This window comes from Setaria italica, chromosome I (genome assembly GCF_000263155.2).
Source record: "Setaria italica strain Yugu1 chromosome I, Setaria_italica_v2.0, whole genome shotgun sequence".
Classification (NCBI taxonomy): domain Eukaryota; kingdom Viridiplantae; phylum Streptophyta; class Magnoliopsida; order Poales; family Poaceae; genus Setaria; species Setaria italica.
In genome coordinates, this window is record NC_028450.1 from 5,992,573 (window position 1) to 6,009,338 (window position 16,766).

A 16,766-nucleotide genomic window follows, 5' to 3' on the forward strand; every position below is an offset into this window, starting at 1 on the left:
TGTTTACTGTAGCACACATTGTCAATCATGGACTAATTAGGCTTAATAGATTCGTCTCGCCGTTTAGATTCGTCTTATGGAATGGGTTTTGTAAATAGTCTACGTTTAATACTCCTAATTAGTATCTAAACATTTGATGTGACGGGTGCTAAAAATAAGTCAGTGGAAGAAAACGGGGCCTTAGTGTGTCGCACTAGCACCGTGTTGGAACAAAATGTTTCAGGTTTCAGCTGTCAGGATCCACAGAAACAGTAACAGCAACAATTCAACCTGAGAAATGAATACATAGAAATGCGACTGCATATGATATTTTTCTCCTGCAGGCCATCTTCGTCTACGCTAGCTAAAGATTATGCATCGATCGGTAATAAGATGGACTTCTTCTAGGCAGTATGTATGGATTAATTGTTTGGCTCGCTTAACTATTCCAAACATTATGGTTTTGTTTAGACCCAAAAATTGGAAAGATGTATGTAGTTGGAATAACTTATCTCCAACTTAATTATGCATGGGGCACATGTTTTCAATCGATTTCCCCGGTGGCTATCAATATCCATTTTGCATCGTAGGAAGGAACCACCTATAGTGGAAAATATATTGCAAAATCATTCTTTTCTTAACAACACTTGACATGATACTGCAGTGCAAAATCAATTTAAAACAATATTCGTAAAAATGTGCATCTAATTTAGCAATTTTTAGGGTATTATAAATATTCAAGTTAGTATATAAGTGATATTATTTGAATTTGAAGGTATAATTTTATTACTAATAAAATTATATAATGACCACAATGCTACATAAGCCTGTGGAGGAGAATAAAACAAGCCATACTACTATCATCATAAAATTTAATTAGTTATAATTTTTTATATCAAACTTACCTACCCTATCGAGTTGTATGATTGTATCATATGACAAAATCATTTTTACATTATAATAATCCAGAGAGTTCGTGTTTCACGCGCCTGCCTCGTCCCAAAAAAAAAGCCACCGGATGAACACAGCCATGGTTGTATAGCTTGGTACATCCATTCCCCACACCGCCACTCTTCCGGCGGAAGCAAAGCCAACCCTTCTCCAATAATTCACGCCACGTCAATTTGGGAATCTATAAGGACCACTCTAAAAAATTCTCGCACTATTATTATTATACTCCATCTCCGGAGTCCAGACGGTAGCTTTGTCCACTTTTCTATTCACCCCCTTTATTTTCCTTTTTGTTCTTTCTCCCCTCTCCGTCCTCGTCTTCCTCTCCCTCATCTCCTCGTCTCCCTGATGCTAACGCTACTGCTCGTCAATCTCCCCTCCCACACGGAGCAGTAGATAAATCCCATCGCGGCCCCTTGATTTCCGCTCCAGCCCCCTCCGCGACCGAATCAAACCTAGACGTGGTCGGAGGAGTTGGATTGCTCCCCGGAGGTCGCTTCCATCTGTTAATCAAGAAATCCCAAACTTCTCCTCGCCCGAATCCGTGCGGGCGGGGTGAACCGGGGTGAATTGGGCCAAGAGACGTCGGTCCCGGCCTCGGAGTCCTCGTTCCTCGCCGGAATTCCAAGAAAGCCGCCGCCTTTCGGCGGCTCCTGTTGGGGAGATAAGGATTGGGTGCGTCTGATCGGAGGCGTGGGAGGGAAGGCCGCAGCTTTCTGCGATTGGGCGGGCGGGCGGGCGCTGGCTCGTCTTCTTCTTGGACGGACGGAGGCTGTCCTGCTGGAGAGGTGAAGAGTTTGGTGTTTCGTGTTGAACTGTGCGCGTCCGGTGGTTGCTTCGTTTGGTGGTATGTTGGGACTGTAGATTTAATCCGAACTGCGTGAAGCCAAACAGGGAAGGGAGGGAAACAAAAAAAGGGGCCAAATTGTTGGAGTTGAATTGCGGGGAAGATGAGCTCCGGGTCGGCGGTGACGGGCAGCGGCGCGGAGGAGGAGGCGGTGGCGGTGCCGCTGGGGCAGAATCTGCTGGTGCACGTGGCGGAGAACGGCCACAGCTTGGAGATCAGGTGCTTCGGCGACACGCTCGTCGAGGCAATCCAGCAGTCCATCGAGCGCTACTGCGGCATCCCGCCCGGCGACCAACGCCTCCTCTGCGGCAACACCTCCCTCGACGGCGCCCACCCTCTCGCCTACTACAGGCTCCCGCGCGACGACCGCGAGGTCTTCCTCTACAACAAGGCTCGCCTCCTGGCCGACTCCCGGCCCCCGCCGCCCGAGTCCGTTTACATCCCGGAGCCAAAAATTCCACCGGCGCCTCGGCCGCAGGACTCGCCGCCCGTGGAGGTGTCTGCCGACCCTGCGTTGAAGGCGCTGGTGTCCTATGAAATCAGGTTCAGGTACCACTTTCAGGTTGCCAATGCGGTGTACCGATGTAGTGATACGAAATTTGAGCTATGCAAGCGGCTGCTACGGGAACAGCAGGTGCAGGAGCGAGCACTGGACACAGCCCGGAGCAACCTGGATCACACATTCAAGAAGGTCTCGCAGCGGTATTTAGAGTTTGTGCGGTGCTTCTCGCAGCAGCACCGTGCACACATGGAGCTGCTCACAAATTTTGAGAGAGATTTGCAGAGGTTGCGTGCTGTTAGGCTGCACCCAGCGCTGCAATGTGAGGGGAGGCAGTGCTTGCTGGACCTTCTCAAGGAGAATGACATGAGGAAATTGGCGGATGGGTGCTTCAGCTCGCAGAAGCAGTTTGAGATGAAGGTGTCGCAACTGAAGGCAAACTTCTTGGAGCTGAAGAAGAGGGTGGATAACTTATTCAATGTTATGAGCTCAAGTGGGTGCAAGGATCTTGAGAAGCTGATAAAAGAGCATCAGGGAGTCATCAGTGAGCAGAAGAGCATTATGCAATCTCTAAGGTTAGGCTTAGCTTTTGTTTACCTGCTTATGTTGCTGTTATCTGAGAACCACTAGGAACTATTTATTTCTACCATGAGAGATTTGGCCTGAATCATCTAATTGACTTCATACCATTTTTAAAAAAATGGAAAATGTAGCTTAGCTGAATGATTAGTGATTTATCACTGAGATAACAGGTTGGGTTCAAACTATCAGTCCCATCCTGAATTTTTATATATTTTGTTTAGTGAGCAATTTAACAAATTCGTATGAACTTAATGTTTCGTGTCATGGGATGGTTACAACTTATGACTTCGCGATTCTTTATGGCTTGCTGCTGTTGCTACAAATAGCTTATCAAAGGGCTTGCTTCTTTCTTAATTACCCATTTGGAATTGAAATGTACATGTTGGTACCAACCATTTCTTCAGCCATTCCCCATGATTATGGTTACACATCACACTTTATGCTGAAAACTCTGTTGTCTTGCAGCAAAGATGTGGATACTTCAAAGAAGCTTGTTGATGACTGCTCAAGCTGCCAGCTATCTGCTTCTCTCCGTCCTCATGATGCAGTCTCAGCAGTTGGTCGCATCTATGAAGTACATGAAAAGGATAACTTGCCCCGAATACGAAATTTTGATCACATGCTTACAAAATTACTTGAGAAATGCAGGGACAAAAAGAATGAAATGAATACTTTGGTCCATGTTTCCATGCAAAGAGTAAAGTCTACTCAGATGAATATCAGAGACATCATGAATGAGCTCATTGCATTCCAGGAGGGGATGAGTCATCAAGATGATTTTGCTAACCTGAAAATAGTTAGTGGCTTGGGTCATGCGTATAGAGCTTGTCTTGCTGAGGTAGCACGTAGAAAATCTTATTTTAAGCTGTATACTGGATTGGCTGGAACATATGCGGAAAAGCTGGCAACTGAGTGTGAAACTGAGAAAGCAAGACGAGAGGATTTCTATAGGACATGGGTCAAGTACATTCCAGATGATATCATGGGTTCCATGGGACTCTTTGATTCTCCAAGTCAGTGTGACATAAAAGTCACTCCTTTTGATCGTGATCTACTTCCCATTGATGTTGATGATGTGGAAAAGCTTGCTCCCCAGTCTCTAGTTGGGCCTTTTCTGAAATCCGAGAGGTCACAGCTACCCAAGTCCTCACTGAGCAATTCTAGCACCAGTGGAAATTTGAATAAATCTGAGCAAAATCTTCTGAGTGCTGATGATAAGATGGATTTCCAAGATTTTCTGGGGGATTATGACACTATCGATATTGCAGGAACTAGTAAGTTAGAAGTGGAGAATGCCAGGTTAAAAGCAGAGCTTGCTTCTGCAATTGCAACTCTCTGCAATCTTGGTGTTGAATATGGATATGAGTCTATTGATGAAGAGCAGATTGATTCTGTACTGAAAAAAGCAAGGGAAAAAACTGCTGAGGCGCTGGCTGCAAAGGATGAGTTTGCTAACAAGCTCAAGTCATTGCTCACTGCAAATCAGGAAAAATGCTTGTCATATGAGAAGCGAATCCAGGATCTTGAGGAACGGTTATCTAACCAGTACATGCAAGGCCACATGGTTTCAGGAAGCAAAGGCACGTCTGGTTCCCTTGTTTCTGCATTTAAATGTAATGATTGCAACCTGGAGGTGTCTGGAGGCAGGCAAACCCAAATACGGGATGAATCAAGTGTGGCCATGGATGAGGCCTCTTCAACATCCGAACAGCCATCAAAACAAACAGAAGGTGGCGATGAGAACATGACCGACATTTCGGGTGCACTGAACTTGCAGTTGCTCGATTCAGTAGCATGTACTAATCTGGATGCTTTCATGACAGAATTGCCGCGTGACAATGAAGACAAGATTGTAAGCATCGATAAGGAAGGGCAAATGCTGACACAACTTACTATGGCTGATACTTCTGATGTTCCTGTAGAAGATCATCATGCCTTAGAGTTGAGGAATAAGGAGCTCCTTGTGTCAGAGCTGCAAAATGCCCTGGATGAAAAGTCAAAACAGTTGGGTGAAACTGAAAGTAGACTTAGTGCTATGGCAGATGAGGTTAACTCCCTGAAGAGAGAACTTGAACACGCCCGGGGTCTTCTTGATGAATCTCAGGTTAGTCATACCAAATCTAAGATAAGGTTACTACTTCGTGCAAGTTGATCACCTTCTGTATTCTTATTTTTCTGTTGCTCCCTCTGCATATTTTGATGTAGATGAATTGTGCGCATCTTGAAAACTGCTTACATGAGGCAAGAGAAGAGGCCCGTACCAACAAATGTTCAGCTGACAGAAGGGCTGTTGAGTATGATGCTCTGCGGTCATCTGCTCTGAGGATACATGGTCTGTTTGAAAGACTAAACAGTTGTGTCACTGCACCAGGCGTGACTGGCTTTGCAGAGTCACTGCGTTCTTTGGCTGTCTCCTTAGCAAGGTATTGCAGTGCTGTCATCTGCATATTTATTGTTCATAATAAATCAAAACTTTTTTCAAGTAAATAGCTATGTTAAAATAATGCAGTTCTGAAGTTAAAATCGTATTGTTCTTTCATTCCAGCTCTGTAAAGAAGGATGAAGCTGATACCACTGTTCAGTTTCAACAATGCATCAAGATCCTGGCGGAAAAAGTTACTTTCCTGACACGACAGAGTGCTGAGCTGCTGGACCGCTACTCGGCAGTGCAGGCAGCACACGGAGCTATCGCAAAAGACTTGGATGAGAAGAAAGAGCTGATTAAGAATCTCTACAATAAACTTCAACTTGAAAAACAGGTTTGTCTTGTAACTTATGCAGTTACAAATTTGGTATCTTTTACTGTTTTACATAAGATGAATACTCATGCACAAAGCAAAACTCATCTTGAATATGCAAGAAGAATGAATTTGTCAAGTCATGATCCTATCTGACTTCATGAGATAATTTGTTTTTACTTGAAGTCCTGCAGCTAGCAATGAATTGGTTGATGGATTGAACCTCTTTGCTAATTGTGCTAACAAGCAAATTTGCTGTGGTGTCTCCTGGAAAACTGTTTAACAGGCCAGCAAGGAGAAGATATCCTTTGGCCGTTTCGAGGTCCATGAGCTCGCCATCTTTGTCCGGAATCCTGCTGGGCACTATGAGGCGATCAACCGGAACTGCTCAAACTACTACCTGTCTGAGGAATCCGTAGCCCTCTTCACCCAGCAGCACCCGCGGCACCCGGCCTACATAATCGGGCAGATTGTTCACATTGAGCGTCGCATAGTGCACCCGGACCAGATGGGAGGAGCTCCACGCCCTGATAGCAGTGGCAGCCGTCGGCCGCCCGCATCCACGCTGAACCCCTACAACCTGGCCCCGGGCTGCGAGTACTTTGTGGTGACGGTTGCCATGCTGCCCGACGCTGTCCGTTGAAACGAAAACACCTTCCTGATCCTGCCTGACCATTGGCTGCAGAAATGAAGGGAGAAAGCTATCAAGTGTATATATACTGAAATTTATTGCTATAGACTCTCAGTTCGCAGTTGCGCTTGTTCAAGTTATGTCTGTATATACGATCAGCTTCACTGGTGTAAATAGACTCAGCTACTGATGCTAGGCATCTTCTTCGTTCAAGCAGACTGAATATTCTTTCAGCTAGCATCGCCTTATTGTTCCTCTGCTGTTTCAAATTGAGTTGTTCTTTTAATAAAAGGGTTCAATTACTAGTGATTATCAGTGGGGTATACTGGTATTTAGTTCAGCTACTAATAAGGTTGTTGGTGCTACCGTGCTACATGGGAATCAGTAGTTTCGATCGCCATTTGCTCGCTGTCATTAACCAGAATAGTCTGAAAGAAAATGGAAAACGATAAGAAAATCAAGAACTGGTTATTGGTTGCCACAAGAAGACAATGCTGAAGTAGAAATCCTACAAGGAAAGGGGAATACTTATGTTACATTCGGAAATGTTACTTTGATGTAACTTTCAATCTGGAAGTTCCAAATTCCTTTGCATTAACCTCTGCACCTTGCGCGGGCAGGAGTTGGCTGTCAGCGCTCGTCTGTTCGCATCTCTTTCGGCGTACCATGCGTGGAGCTTCTTCGCTGTTCTGGAAGTTGTGGATGCTCTTGTCCCTGCTGTGCGTCTTGGGCGGGCAATGGGCATCGGCGTTGGGTCCGGCGAGCAGCAGAGAAGATGAGGGATGCAAGAATGTCCCTGTGTTTTCCAATGTAATTTTCCTTTCGTTAGGGACTTTTATGCACATGGTTGTGGTTATCCACCTTCAATATAATCGGGCCTCAGCCCTTTGCCAAAAAAAAAAGGTAGTTGTACCAAATAGCCTACAATTTCATTCAAATTATGTCTGCACTGACATCTTCGAATCACAATCGAGGCTGCACATGCCAGCGCAATCTCTTTTTTGAAATAAAATGCCAGCACAATCTCATGAAAGGGAAAAAAAATGCTACACATGTAGGCGAGCGAATGGGTGCCTTTCACGGGAGGGATGGTGAAGGCACACCGTCGACGGTCAATGTCAACGCCCCAGCCTTTCGATCACACGACGTGGAAGGCAGCAAGGAGCCAGACAAAACAAACAAGCCTACGATGGACACGATACCCAAGCTGATCAAGTCGGTTCATCGATCTCACCGACCCAAAACATCCTTGGCCGCCACGAAACCTTGCCCCCTATATCTCCCTCGCCTCTTGGTTTCGCGATTCATCCATCCCCCCATCACACGAAGCCCTCAAGCCTAAAACCCGAAGAGCCCAAACTCAAAGCCCTCAAGCCCAGAAGCCGTACACTTCACTCGCACGGTCAGTCACGGTCTCACGGAGCCTCAGTCACCCAAAGCCCAGGCTCAAGTGAGCCTCTGAGGCCCAGACCCTCCGCCCTGCAGCAGATGGCCGCCGCGGCCACCGCCGACGCCGCCTACATCCTCGTGGGCCCGCCCGAGGCCCGCCACGCTGGAGCGCGGGCCACGGTTGATGCCGCGCCGGCTGCTGCTGCGGCAGCGGCGGAGGCGGCGGCGACGACGGGGAACGAGTTCCTGGACGTGATGGACGCCGGCTTCAACAAGCCCGCGGCGCCGGCGGCGGGGCCGGGAGGGAAGGCGCTGACGGAGAACCTCTCCCCGACGTTCGTGTCCTCGGGGGACCCCTGCCTCGACTTCTTCTTCCGCGTGGTGCCCGGCACGCCGGGGCCCTCCGTGTCCGCGCTCCTGGCCGCCGCGTGGGCGGCCGACCCGGCCACCGCGCTCCGCCTCGTGGCCAACCTCCGCGGCGTGCGCGGGAGCGGCAAGTCCGACCGCGAGGGCTTCTACGCCGCCGCGCTCTGGCTCCACGCGCGCCACCCGCGCACGCTCGCCCTCAACGCCGCCCCCGTCGCCGGCTTCGGGTACCTCAAGGACCTCCCCGAGCTGCTCCACCGCATCGTGCACGGAGGGGCGTCCACCAGGACACCCGGGAAGAAGGCGCGCCTCGCCGCCGGGGGCGGGTTCGTCGGCCGCCGTGGCCGCGGTCGGGGCCACTTCGGCGGCCGTAAGCCGCGCCGCGGGGCCAATCACGCTCACGCCCCGCTCACCGGCACCACGGAGGAGCGCGTCGCAGCCAGCCTGGAGCGCGACCGGGGTCTCGCCGCCGCCGCCGCCGCGGCGCGGCGGACCAGGAGAGCGGAGGCCGCGGCGAGGGCGGTGGAGCTGTACAGGACCGACCCCACCTACCGGTTCCTGCACGACCGCACGGCGGACCTCTTCGCCGGCCTCCTCGCCGAGGACATGCGCAAGCTCGCTGACGGCAAGGTCCGGGAGTTCTCGCTCGCCGCCAAGTGGTGCCCGTCGCTTGACTCGTCCTATGACCGCTCGACCCTGCTCTGTGAGGCCGTCGCGCGGCGCCTGTTCCCCAAAGGCTCCTCCCCGGAGCTCGCCGCCGACCTCCCCGACGAGCACTACGCGTACCGCGCGCGCGAGCGGCTCCGGAAGGCGGCGCTCGTGCCGCTCCGCCGCGCGCTCAAGCTCCCCGAGGTGTTCATATCGGCGCGCGCGTGGGAATCGGTGGTGTACACGCGCGTCGCCTCCGTCGCCATGAAGAACTACAAGGACCTCTTTCTCAAGCACGACGCCGATCGCTTCAACGCCTACCTCGCCGACGTCAAGTCCGGCAAGAAGCGGATCGCCGCGGGCGCGCTGCTCCCGCACGAGATCATCGCCTCGCTCGGCGACGACGACGGCGAAGAGAACGACGGCGGCGTGGCCGACCTGCAGTGGCAGCGCATGGTCGACGACATGCGCGCGCTCGGCAGGCTCTCCAACTGCGTCGCCGTGTGCGACGTGTCCGGCAGCATGTCGGGCGTCCCCATGGACGTGTGCGTGGCGCTGGGCCTCCTCGTGTCCGAGCTCAGCGACGACCCCTGGCGCGGCCGCGTGATCACCTTCAGCGAGCGCCCCGAGCTCCACCGGATCGCCGGCGAGACCCTCGCCGAGAAGATCAGCTTCGTCCGCACCATGGACTGGGGCATGAACACCAACTTCCAGGCGGTGTTCGACAAGATCCTCGAGGTGGCAGTGGAGGCCCGGCTGGCGCCGGAGCGGATGGTGAAGCGCGTGCTCGTGTTCAGCGACATGGAGTTCGACCAGGCGTCGGCGGAGCCGTGGGAGACGGACCACGAGGCGATCGTGCGCAAGTTCACGGAGGCCGGGTACGGCGGCGCCGTGCCGGAGGTGGTGTTCTGGAACCTGAGGGACTCCAAGGCCGTGCCGGTGGAGGCCGGGCAGAAGGGGGTGGCGCTCGTCAGTGGGTTCTCCAAGAACCTGCTCAAGCTGTTCCTCGACGGCGGCGGCGTCGTCAGCCCCAGGGCCGTCATGGAGAAGGCCATCGCCGGGCCGGAGTACGACAAGCTCGCCGTCTTCGACTGAAGCCGAAGAAGCACATCAATAGACGGCGATGCATTGCTCATCAAGAGCTGGGCGAGAGAGCTGCTGAATCCAGCATTTCCCACGAGTTTTTTTTTTCAACTTTTGCTGGCTTGATCCGTAACTCAAGTTTGGGGGAAGTTTGTAAAGAAAATAAACGAAGTTTGCTGTGATATCTGTGCGAGTTTGGACTGCATTTGCATTGCATCGCATTGCATTGGTGAGTTAAACATGTACAACTCAAGCCGAAACCTCTAGCAGTCAATTACGAAGCCGAAACCAGGTCAGATGAAACAGAGACAACTCAATCTCATCAGTCAATCTCCATAGTCATTACATCAATTGAATTAAACATCATCCATTCAGTTCAAACGATAATACAAACACACCAAAACATCATCCATCAGTCAACTATTTGTCCATCTGAATGGTGGTTGAATCAACCCAATGGCGCAGCCACCTTCAAATTCAAAGCGATATGCACAGCTGCATCAAACGTGACACGCTGTGACAATCCTTCAGCTGAATGGCGCTGCATTCCGGTCTCGTCTCGTCCACTGGGGCGCTGGAGCACCTCGGCCATGGCGACGTTGTCATGCTGAAAGCTTCTGCACTGTCACTGTTAGTTTTGATCTCACTTGACAGGACTCCACGATCTCGCCCTGATCGGGGGCGCCCAACCGAATATGGTTGGCGGGCCCCGTCGCGCAGCGCTATAAAGAGAAAGGTAGGGGCCGGGGTCACGCACGCTAAGGTTGAACGTGCCCACTAAACCCACCTGACAAACCCTAGACCGATCAAACTAGTGCTGAAGCGGCAGGAAGCTCTGCCGCTGCCGTCTCCGCCTCGCCGCTGCCGTCTCCGCCCTCGCCGTCAACACCGCCACCGTCGTGACACCCATGGTGAGCTCATCCTCCAAGCCTGATGGTCGGCGTCTCTACTCACTCTCTCTCTCTCCCCTTCTCAATTATTCTTGATTAGCAATAGGACATTGTTGTTTTTTAGATCCAAGAAATTCTAACAGTCACTGGCTGGCGCAAATCGATCGCGGGGGAGAGAGCGTGCCCGCCCGCCCCAGCACCCCCTATTCCCACCGTCGGCCGTTGCTTCCACCGCCTCCACCTCTCCAGTCCGAACCTACATTCGCTATGGCCGGCGGGGCACGGCCGCAGGTGTCGATGCAGGTGGTGACGAACTGGCAACCGGTGGGTGGGCATGCGCCCCGCCGGCTTGGGAATCCTAGGTGAGGTTGAGGCGGAGAAGGAGATGCCACAGCATGTCGCAGCGGTGTGGCCGCCGACAGTGGAAGCCATTGGCGCCGCCGCTTGCTCGCCCATACGATTCGATCCCAATGGTTATCGCTGTCAGCAAATTTTGCAGATAACCCCAAATTGGATCGCGATTAATAGTCATGATCCAATATTTTACATATTAGCCCCTTTTAATTTATAAATAGCCCCCTAAAATGGATAGCGATTAATGATAGCAATCCAATATTTTACATAATAGCCCCTAAACATTACAAATAGCCCCCCCTAAATGGATCGTGATTCCGATTCCAAATACTTGCAGGCCCCTAGTTCCAGTCCTCTTTGTGGCGGCGGATTGGACCGTTGGAGACCGGCGAACGGCCAGCGGATGAACGACGACGAGGAGTAGTGACGTTTGTCTCGCTATGTGATGTCCGATTGGCGGATGCGGGGGGTGATGCGGCTGCGGCAGAAGGTTGCTGTGCGTCCATCCGCGTGTAACAACCTAAATGTAAATTACATTGTTGAGCATTGCATCATGAGCATCATTGTTTGCTAGTATAAAATTTTTGTGCTTGTTTGAATGCATTTGCATTTTAAATTGAATTATTGAATAAAGTGAAAATGCATGCCTTGTGAAGAAACTTTCTTTTTTTCAATAGGACATATGTTTAATCATAACTTGATAAAATACTTCTTCCTTAAATATGAATTTAGGTGATTTTCCTGAATTTTAGGAATCCATCTTGAAGCCAAACAGCTTAATCAAAAACCCAAAATTAGAATTTTGGGAAGAATTTCCATTTCAAACCTACTACAACTTTTCTTCCTAATTCAAGCAAAATGGGTTACTCTTGATTTCTTATATCAACATAATTTTTGGTGGAATTTTCGGAGCCTTGGAAGATCAAGTTTGGAGTATAGAGCAAGAGAGAAGTTTCTATCCAGAACAACGTTGCTACGTGATTTTCTTCTGTCCGCACATCCCTTGTGGACCGTGCGCTCGCAGAGGTGCAACACCACGCGCCCCCGCTGGTCTCTCTACCTAACCCCTTCACCTCACCTGCACCTCCTCCGTCTCTCTCTGCTGCTCTCTCACACACCAGAAACTCTCTCCTTCCCATGCTTCTTCCCCAACCAAACCATGGAGGAGAGAACTCCTTGTAAGAGTCAACATGGTCGCTGAGGCCATACTGACCAAAGACGGCAGAGAAAGCACAAACCCAGGCGGTGTAGCTGCTTTTGTCGAAATCTAGAACGACAGGAACTTGAGAATGGATGTTGATGCTGTGGACAAAGGGCGGGAGGAGCACGTTCAGTTTCAACCTGAATGTCGGTGACACGAGGAGCGTTGGTATCTAAGCTGGAGTCCAAGGAGGAGGAGGAAGAGGAAGGCATGGCGGCGACGGCTGCGAGAGAGTTGGCAGCGGAAGAATAGAATCTGAAATGTCTGATATCATGTAAGAGTTGTTGACAGAGGAAAATAACTGAACCAAATTGTATTGATCACGAACAGGTACATTTATACACTAACTAACAACCTACATTTAAGGAGAGGTGGAGAAATGTACAGTAACACTAACACACCTCTCCCCTACCAATCTTGATGGAGTTCGCCGGAGGACTGCCAGAGGACGCTGCCGCCAAGCTCTTCCGCCACCTCATCCACCTCTTCCTCGCCGGAGACCAAGGAGAAGGCCACCCCCAAGCTTCTTCTTCCTCTTCCTCAAGCTCTCAAGGATGAACTCAACCCGATCTACTCCAACGCCGCCCTACGCCAACAAACGACCCTTTGCTCGTGCTCTACTCCTCGCTGGTGAGCTTCCCTCGCCGCTCATCATCCCTCCTTTGCCCCCAATCAACCTCCTTAGCCCATCCATAGCCTATCACCATTATTGACCTAGAGCTCTAAATACCCCGTGCATGCCAAACCCCCCACCCAAAACAAGTTCCCCACATCCTTAGGAAGCTGTAGGAACAAACGACACCTAAAACTGTAGCTGGAGCCACCGCCAGTGACCTCACCGTTGAGCCTCGACCGGCACACAGACGGTCCGCGGCCTATGGGCGGCCGGTCCATGAATCGTGACCCAAAACACCGAGCCTTTGAAAAAACACGTCCCCAGAAATTTGTATGGTAGACGGTCCGCTACCCACCCATGGATGGTCCGCAGTTCACTTCCAAATTCCTCACAGAACCTATTTGTTTTTGTACTCGGCCCATCTTTGTACGGCGGACGATCCGCCTTTTGAAACCGGACGATCCACAATTCAATCCTAAAGTTTGCCCAGAACCCATGCGTTTATGGAGACCATCCCATACTTGGTTGGCGGACGGTGCGCCCCCTATGAGCGGACGGTCCGCGGGTATACGGTACCCAGCCTAGTCAACCGTGTTTGTTTGAATCCATAAATATCTACCATCTTGTATAATTCATATAAAACTAAATATAGCTTGGATTAATGTAAAACAAATTTTATTGTTTCATAATGATGTCCAATACCTGTTAAATATAAGTTTGCTCGCCAAATGATTAATTTATTATCTGATTTAATTAGATGAATGCTTATCTTGTTAATTGCATGGTTAATTCTCTATTAGTCCAAAAATTATGAAACCAATTTTGCTAGTTCACTTATGATATGTATAATTCATTGGAAGTGCTTGTTTGCATTATTTGTGTGCAGATTGATACATTTTTAGATATGTTTTACCTTGTAAATTAGTAAAATGCATAATAATTTCATATGTGCTTCTAAAATTATGGGTCCAATTTTGTTAGCTTCATTTAACTATCAACTGCTGTTTTAAATTAGTATGACTTATGAATTGATCATAGACTTACATAGTTTATGAAGTATTTACATGAACAATTGTATAGAGATGCTTCTAAAATCATGAAACTAACCTTGTTATTTACCTATGATCATGATATGTTGTTTTAATTGTTGTCCTTCATGAGATGATTGTATAAGGATACAACTTTAATTATATGCTTGTTCTAGAACTAGTTTGCTTGCAAAATACATAGGTAATCAATTGTGCTTATGTGAGCTATAAACCCACCTTTGTTAGCTAAGGATAAATGTGCAATAGTTTTGTGATTAGAAACCTTTCATGATATAACATAGAATGATGATGCTTGCCTTAATTAATCAAGTATAACAAGTTTAGCTAACCTTTAATTTAGGGAATAACTTTACTACTCTTAGTTAAGATGTGATGTGCTAGTTACCTATTAATTCATGAATTGTCTAAGGTTGTTATTAACTAGTGTTACTAGCTAACTTGCTTGAGCATGCTCATCTATTTATGTCGTAACAATTTAATTATGTTATAGTTCATATGATAACTAAAAGTAGCACAACTAGTGTTAATAACCTTCTCATACTACAACTTGTCTTAGAATGTTATGAGCATATGTATGTGTTATTATTTTAGTACCTTCTCTCTATGTTTATGCTTATGTGCTCTACTTCTAATCTTTGATTGCTTGCTCGATAACCTCGAACCATGTTAGCCTTTTACCTCTCATGAGTCATTGCATCTCATATGCATATACATTCATGTCATCCTTTCTAATTCATGCATTCATCTAATCTCATAGATGATGATGTTCCGGAGAGTCGCCTTCTTGGAGTACCAATCTCAGGCAGGCACCTATGTATCTTAACTCTATTTTCAAATTTGTGAAATGCTATTATTTATTAATGGTTGTGCATGGGCTTAGCTCTATATAGACATATGCAATGAGTAGAACCTACTAGATATGTCAACTCTTGGAATTAGCTCAACTTATTTAGTAAAAGTATGGATGTTAGAAATCTCGATATAATTGCTTAGCCATGCTTAGTTCTCAGTAGAAGTCGAGGGGTGACAAGGTCACCACCACTCGTGAGAATTTGGATGTTTGTTTAATTATACTTGAGTAGTTGAGAAAGCATAAAAGGTGAGCAACATGAATGATGAATCAAGACTTGAGCAAGTGTGGTAGGGCCATGTTGGGAGTCGAATCCAAGTGGTATAGACTTGCTTGAGTTGGTTAAGGCCCGGACGTTATCGCTTTTATACTTGAGCACTATTCCATACAAACCACTACTTAATATGGGAATAGTAAGCCAAGTAGCATAAGTCGCACCTTGCCTTGACTGGATTCGGTGCGGGATGGGATGAGGTGTGATCGGCCATGTCCGGTGCATCTATACATTTCCGGCCATTCGTTCATAGCCGGGTGTGGATATGTGAATGTTGACACTCGTTATTGACACACTTTTAGTGCTATTTAACTAGTGTTTTCATGCTTATTCTTATACTAACGCACCACTTGGTACCAAAATAACCTCATTATTGCATATGTGTTGTATTTTGGAGCATGTTGTATTTGACAGGAAATACGACATAATCAAAGAGGTTTGTATAAAGAGCTTAATGAATATTTGGACATGGGTTGTCGAGGGAAGTCAACATAAGGGAAGAGAGGACCAGAAGGGCTAGGAAGGCCCAGGCCAATCAGCTTGGGACCCTCTAGGCCAATCGGCCTAGCCCATTCCAGGGCCCGATCGACCTCCCGTTTCTTCAACGTGAAGTCTACGATGATGCCTAGGGTTTTTTCACCGACATTGACCCAGAGCTGCCACCTATTGAAGACTATAAATACCCTCTCATGTACTTAAAGGAAGAAGAGTTGGAGAGAGAGAGGAGAAAACATCACGCAAACACCATCCACCGCCGCCACAAGGAGGAAAAACGGAGAGAAGATTGGATCTACGAGAAACCACGCAAAGCGGAGCACCAGAGGAGGGAGAAACCTCCCAAGCCAATCAGCTTGGAGGTGCCCAGGCCGATCAGCCTGGGGCTTTTTTACCCTCGTTTGTTGTCATCTTCGGTCCAGTTGATCTACAGGATGATCTTTACCCTAAATTCTGTCAACATGTGTAAGATCATGGGGTAAAGTTTCTGTTTGTCCTCGGGGTTGTATGTATATCTCTATTTGTAATCGCTGAACCTCTTGTTTAAGATCTGTTTGTTATCTATCATATCTTGATGATGCTCTTTCATGTAATGGCTGGCCAGCACTACTTTGGGTTGCTTATTTGCTTACCTAGAACGATCGTCATGTCGTGTTTTTATCGTTCAATAATTGAGTACCTCGTGTAGTGACAACGTGCGAGAGGGAAAGTGTTGAGCATAGTTCACATCCACTCACGATAACACATAAATCTAGTTCTTTCATGCATGGTGATTACATCTACAAGTGATCCTAGACCCCTAGGACAAGCATTTTATCTATCTTGTTTATATCCATACTCTCTATCAGCTTTAATCTAAGGGTATGTTTGGTTGGGCTGTGGCTTTTGAAAAAGCTGCTGTGAGCTATGGGCTGTGGAAAAATAGCTGTGAGAAAGCAGTTGTGGGAAAAACAGAGGACCATTTGGTTAGAGCAGCTATGAAATTGTAGGCTGTGTAAGAAATACCTGTAATGCCCCTAAAGATCTGTGGGTGTGTTTACATGCAAATTGCTTGTAACAAAATAATTTGTTCACTAATTCGCATGTAAATGACTATTTTAGATAGTAAAAAATAAATTTTATATGTTCTTCATCCATCAAAGTGATTGGTCCATATAAATAGAACAATATCTATCAAAAGGTTTATACATTACTGCCCTACTCTCGCACTAACCAAAGCATCAGGTATCCTAGTACGAATGGTATTTATGGTATCCTCATTCTCCACATCATCACTCTCATCTCCTTGTGTTTGTCTCGTGCCACTTGTATATTGTACCAAGTA

The 16,766-nt window shown here is 48.1% G+C and overlaps 2 protein-coding genes across 2 annotated transcripts; both read left to right on the top strand.

The window, feature by feature from the left end:
* The first annotated feature begins 1,176 nt into the window (after positions 1–1,176).
* On the top strand, positions 1,177–6,539 carry LOC101759359 (autophagy-related protein 11). The gene is made up of 5 exons (XM_012848470.2): positions 1,177–2,851; positions 3,324–4,962; positions 5,064–5,281; positions 5,404–5,617; positions 5,883–6,539. Exons 1-5 carry the CDS (start codon positions 1,881–1,883, stop codon positions 6,237–6,239), a joined length of 3,399 nt encoding a protein of 1,132 aa, XP_012703924.1. The 5' UTR covers positions 1,177–1,880; the 3' UTR covers positions 6,240–6,539.
* A 961-nt stretch (positions 6,540–7,500) lies between these two features.
* LOC101759763 lies at positions 7,501–9,897 on the top strand. Its single transcript, XM_004951636.2, has one exon. It carries the CDS (start codon positions 7,716–7,718, stop codon positions 9,723–9,725), a length of 2,010 nt encoding a protein of 669 aa, XP_004951693.1. The 5' UTR covers positions 7,501–7,715; the 3' UTR covers positions 9,726–9,897.
* The last annotated feature ends 6,869 nt before the right edge of the window (positions 9,898–16,766 follow it).

Bases quoted from the DNA above. Each gene is read 5' to 3' on its own strand.
- LOC101759359 (XM_012848470.2), top strand. From the start codon at position 1,881: ATGAGCTCCGGGTCGGCGGTGACGGGCAGCGGCGCGGAGGAGGAGGCG. The intron at 2,852-3,323 runs GTTAGGCTTAGC...GTTGTCTTGCAG, and splicing joins AGCATTATGCAATCTCTAAG to CAAAGATGTGGATACTTCAA. The intron at 5,618-5,882 runs GTTTGTCTTGTA...ACTGTTTAACAG, and splicing joins AACTTCAACTTGAAAAACAG to GCCAGCAAGGAGAAGATATC.
- LOC101759763 (XM_004951636.2), top strand. From the start codon at position 7,716: ATGGCCGCCGCGGCCACCGCCGACGCCGCCTACATCCTCGTGGGCCCG.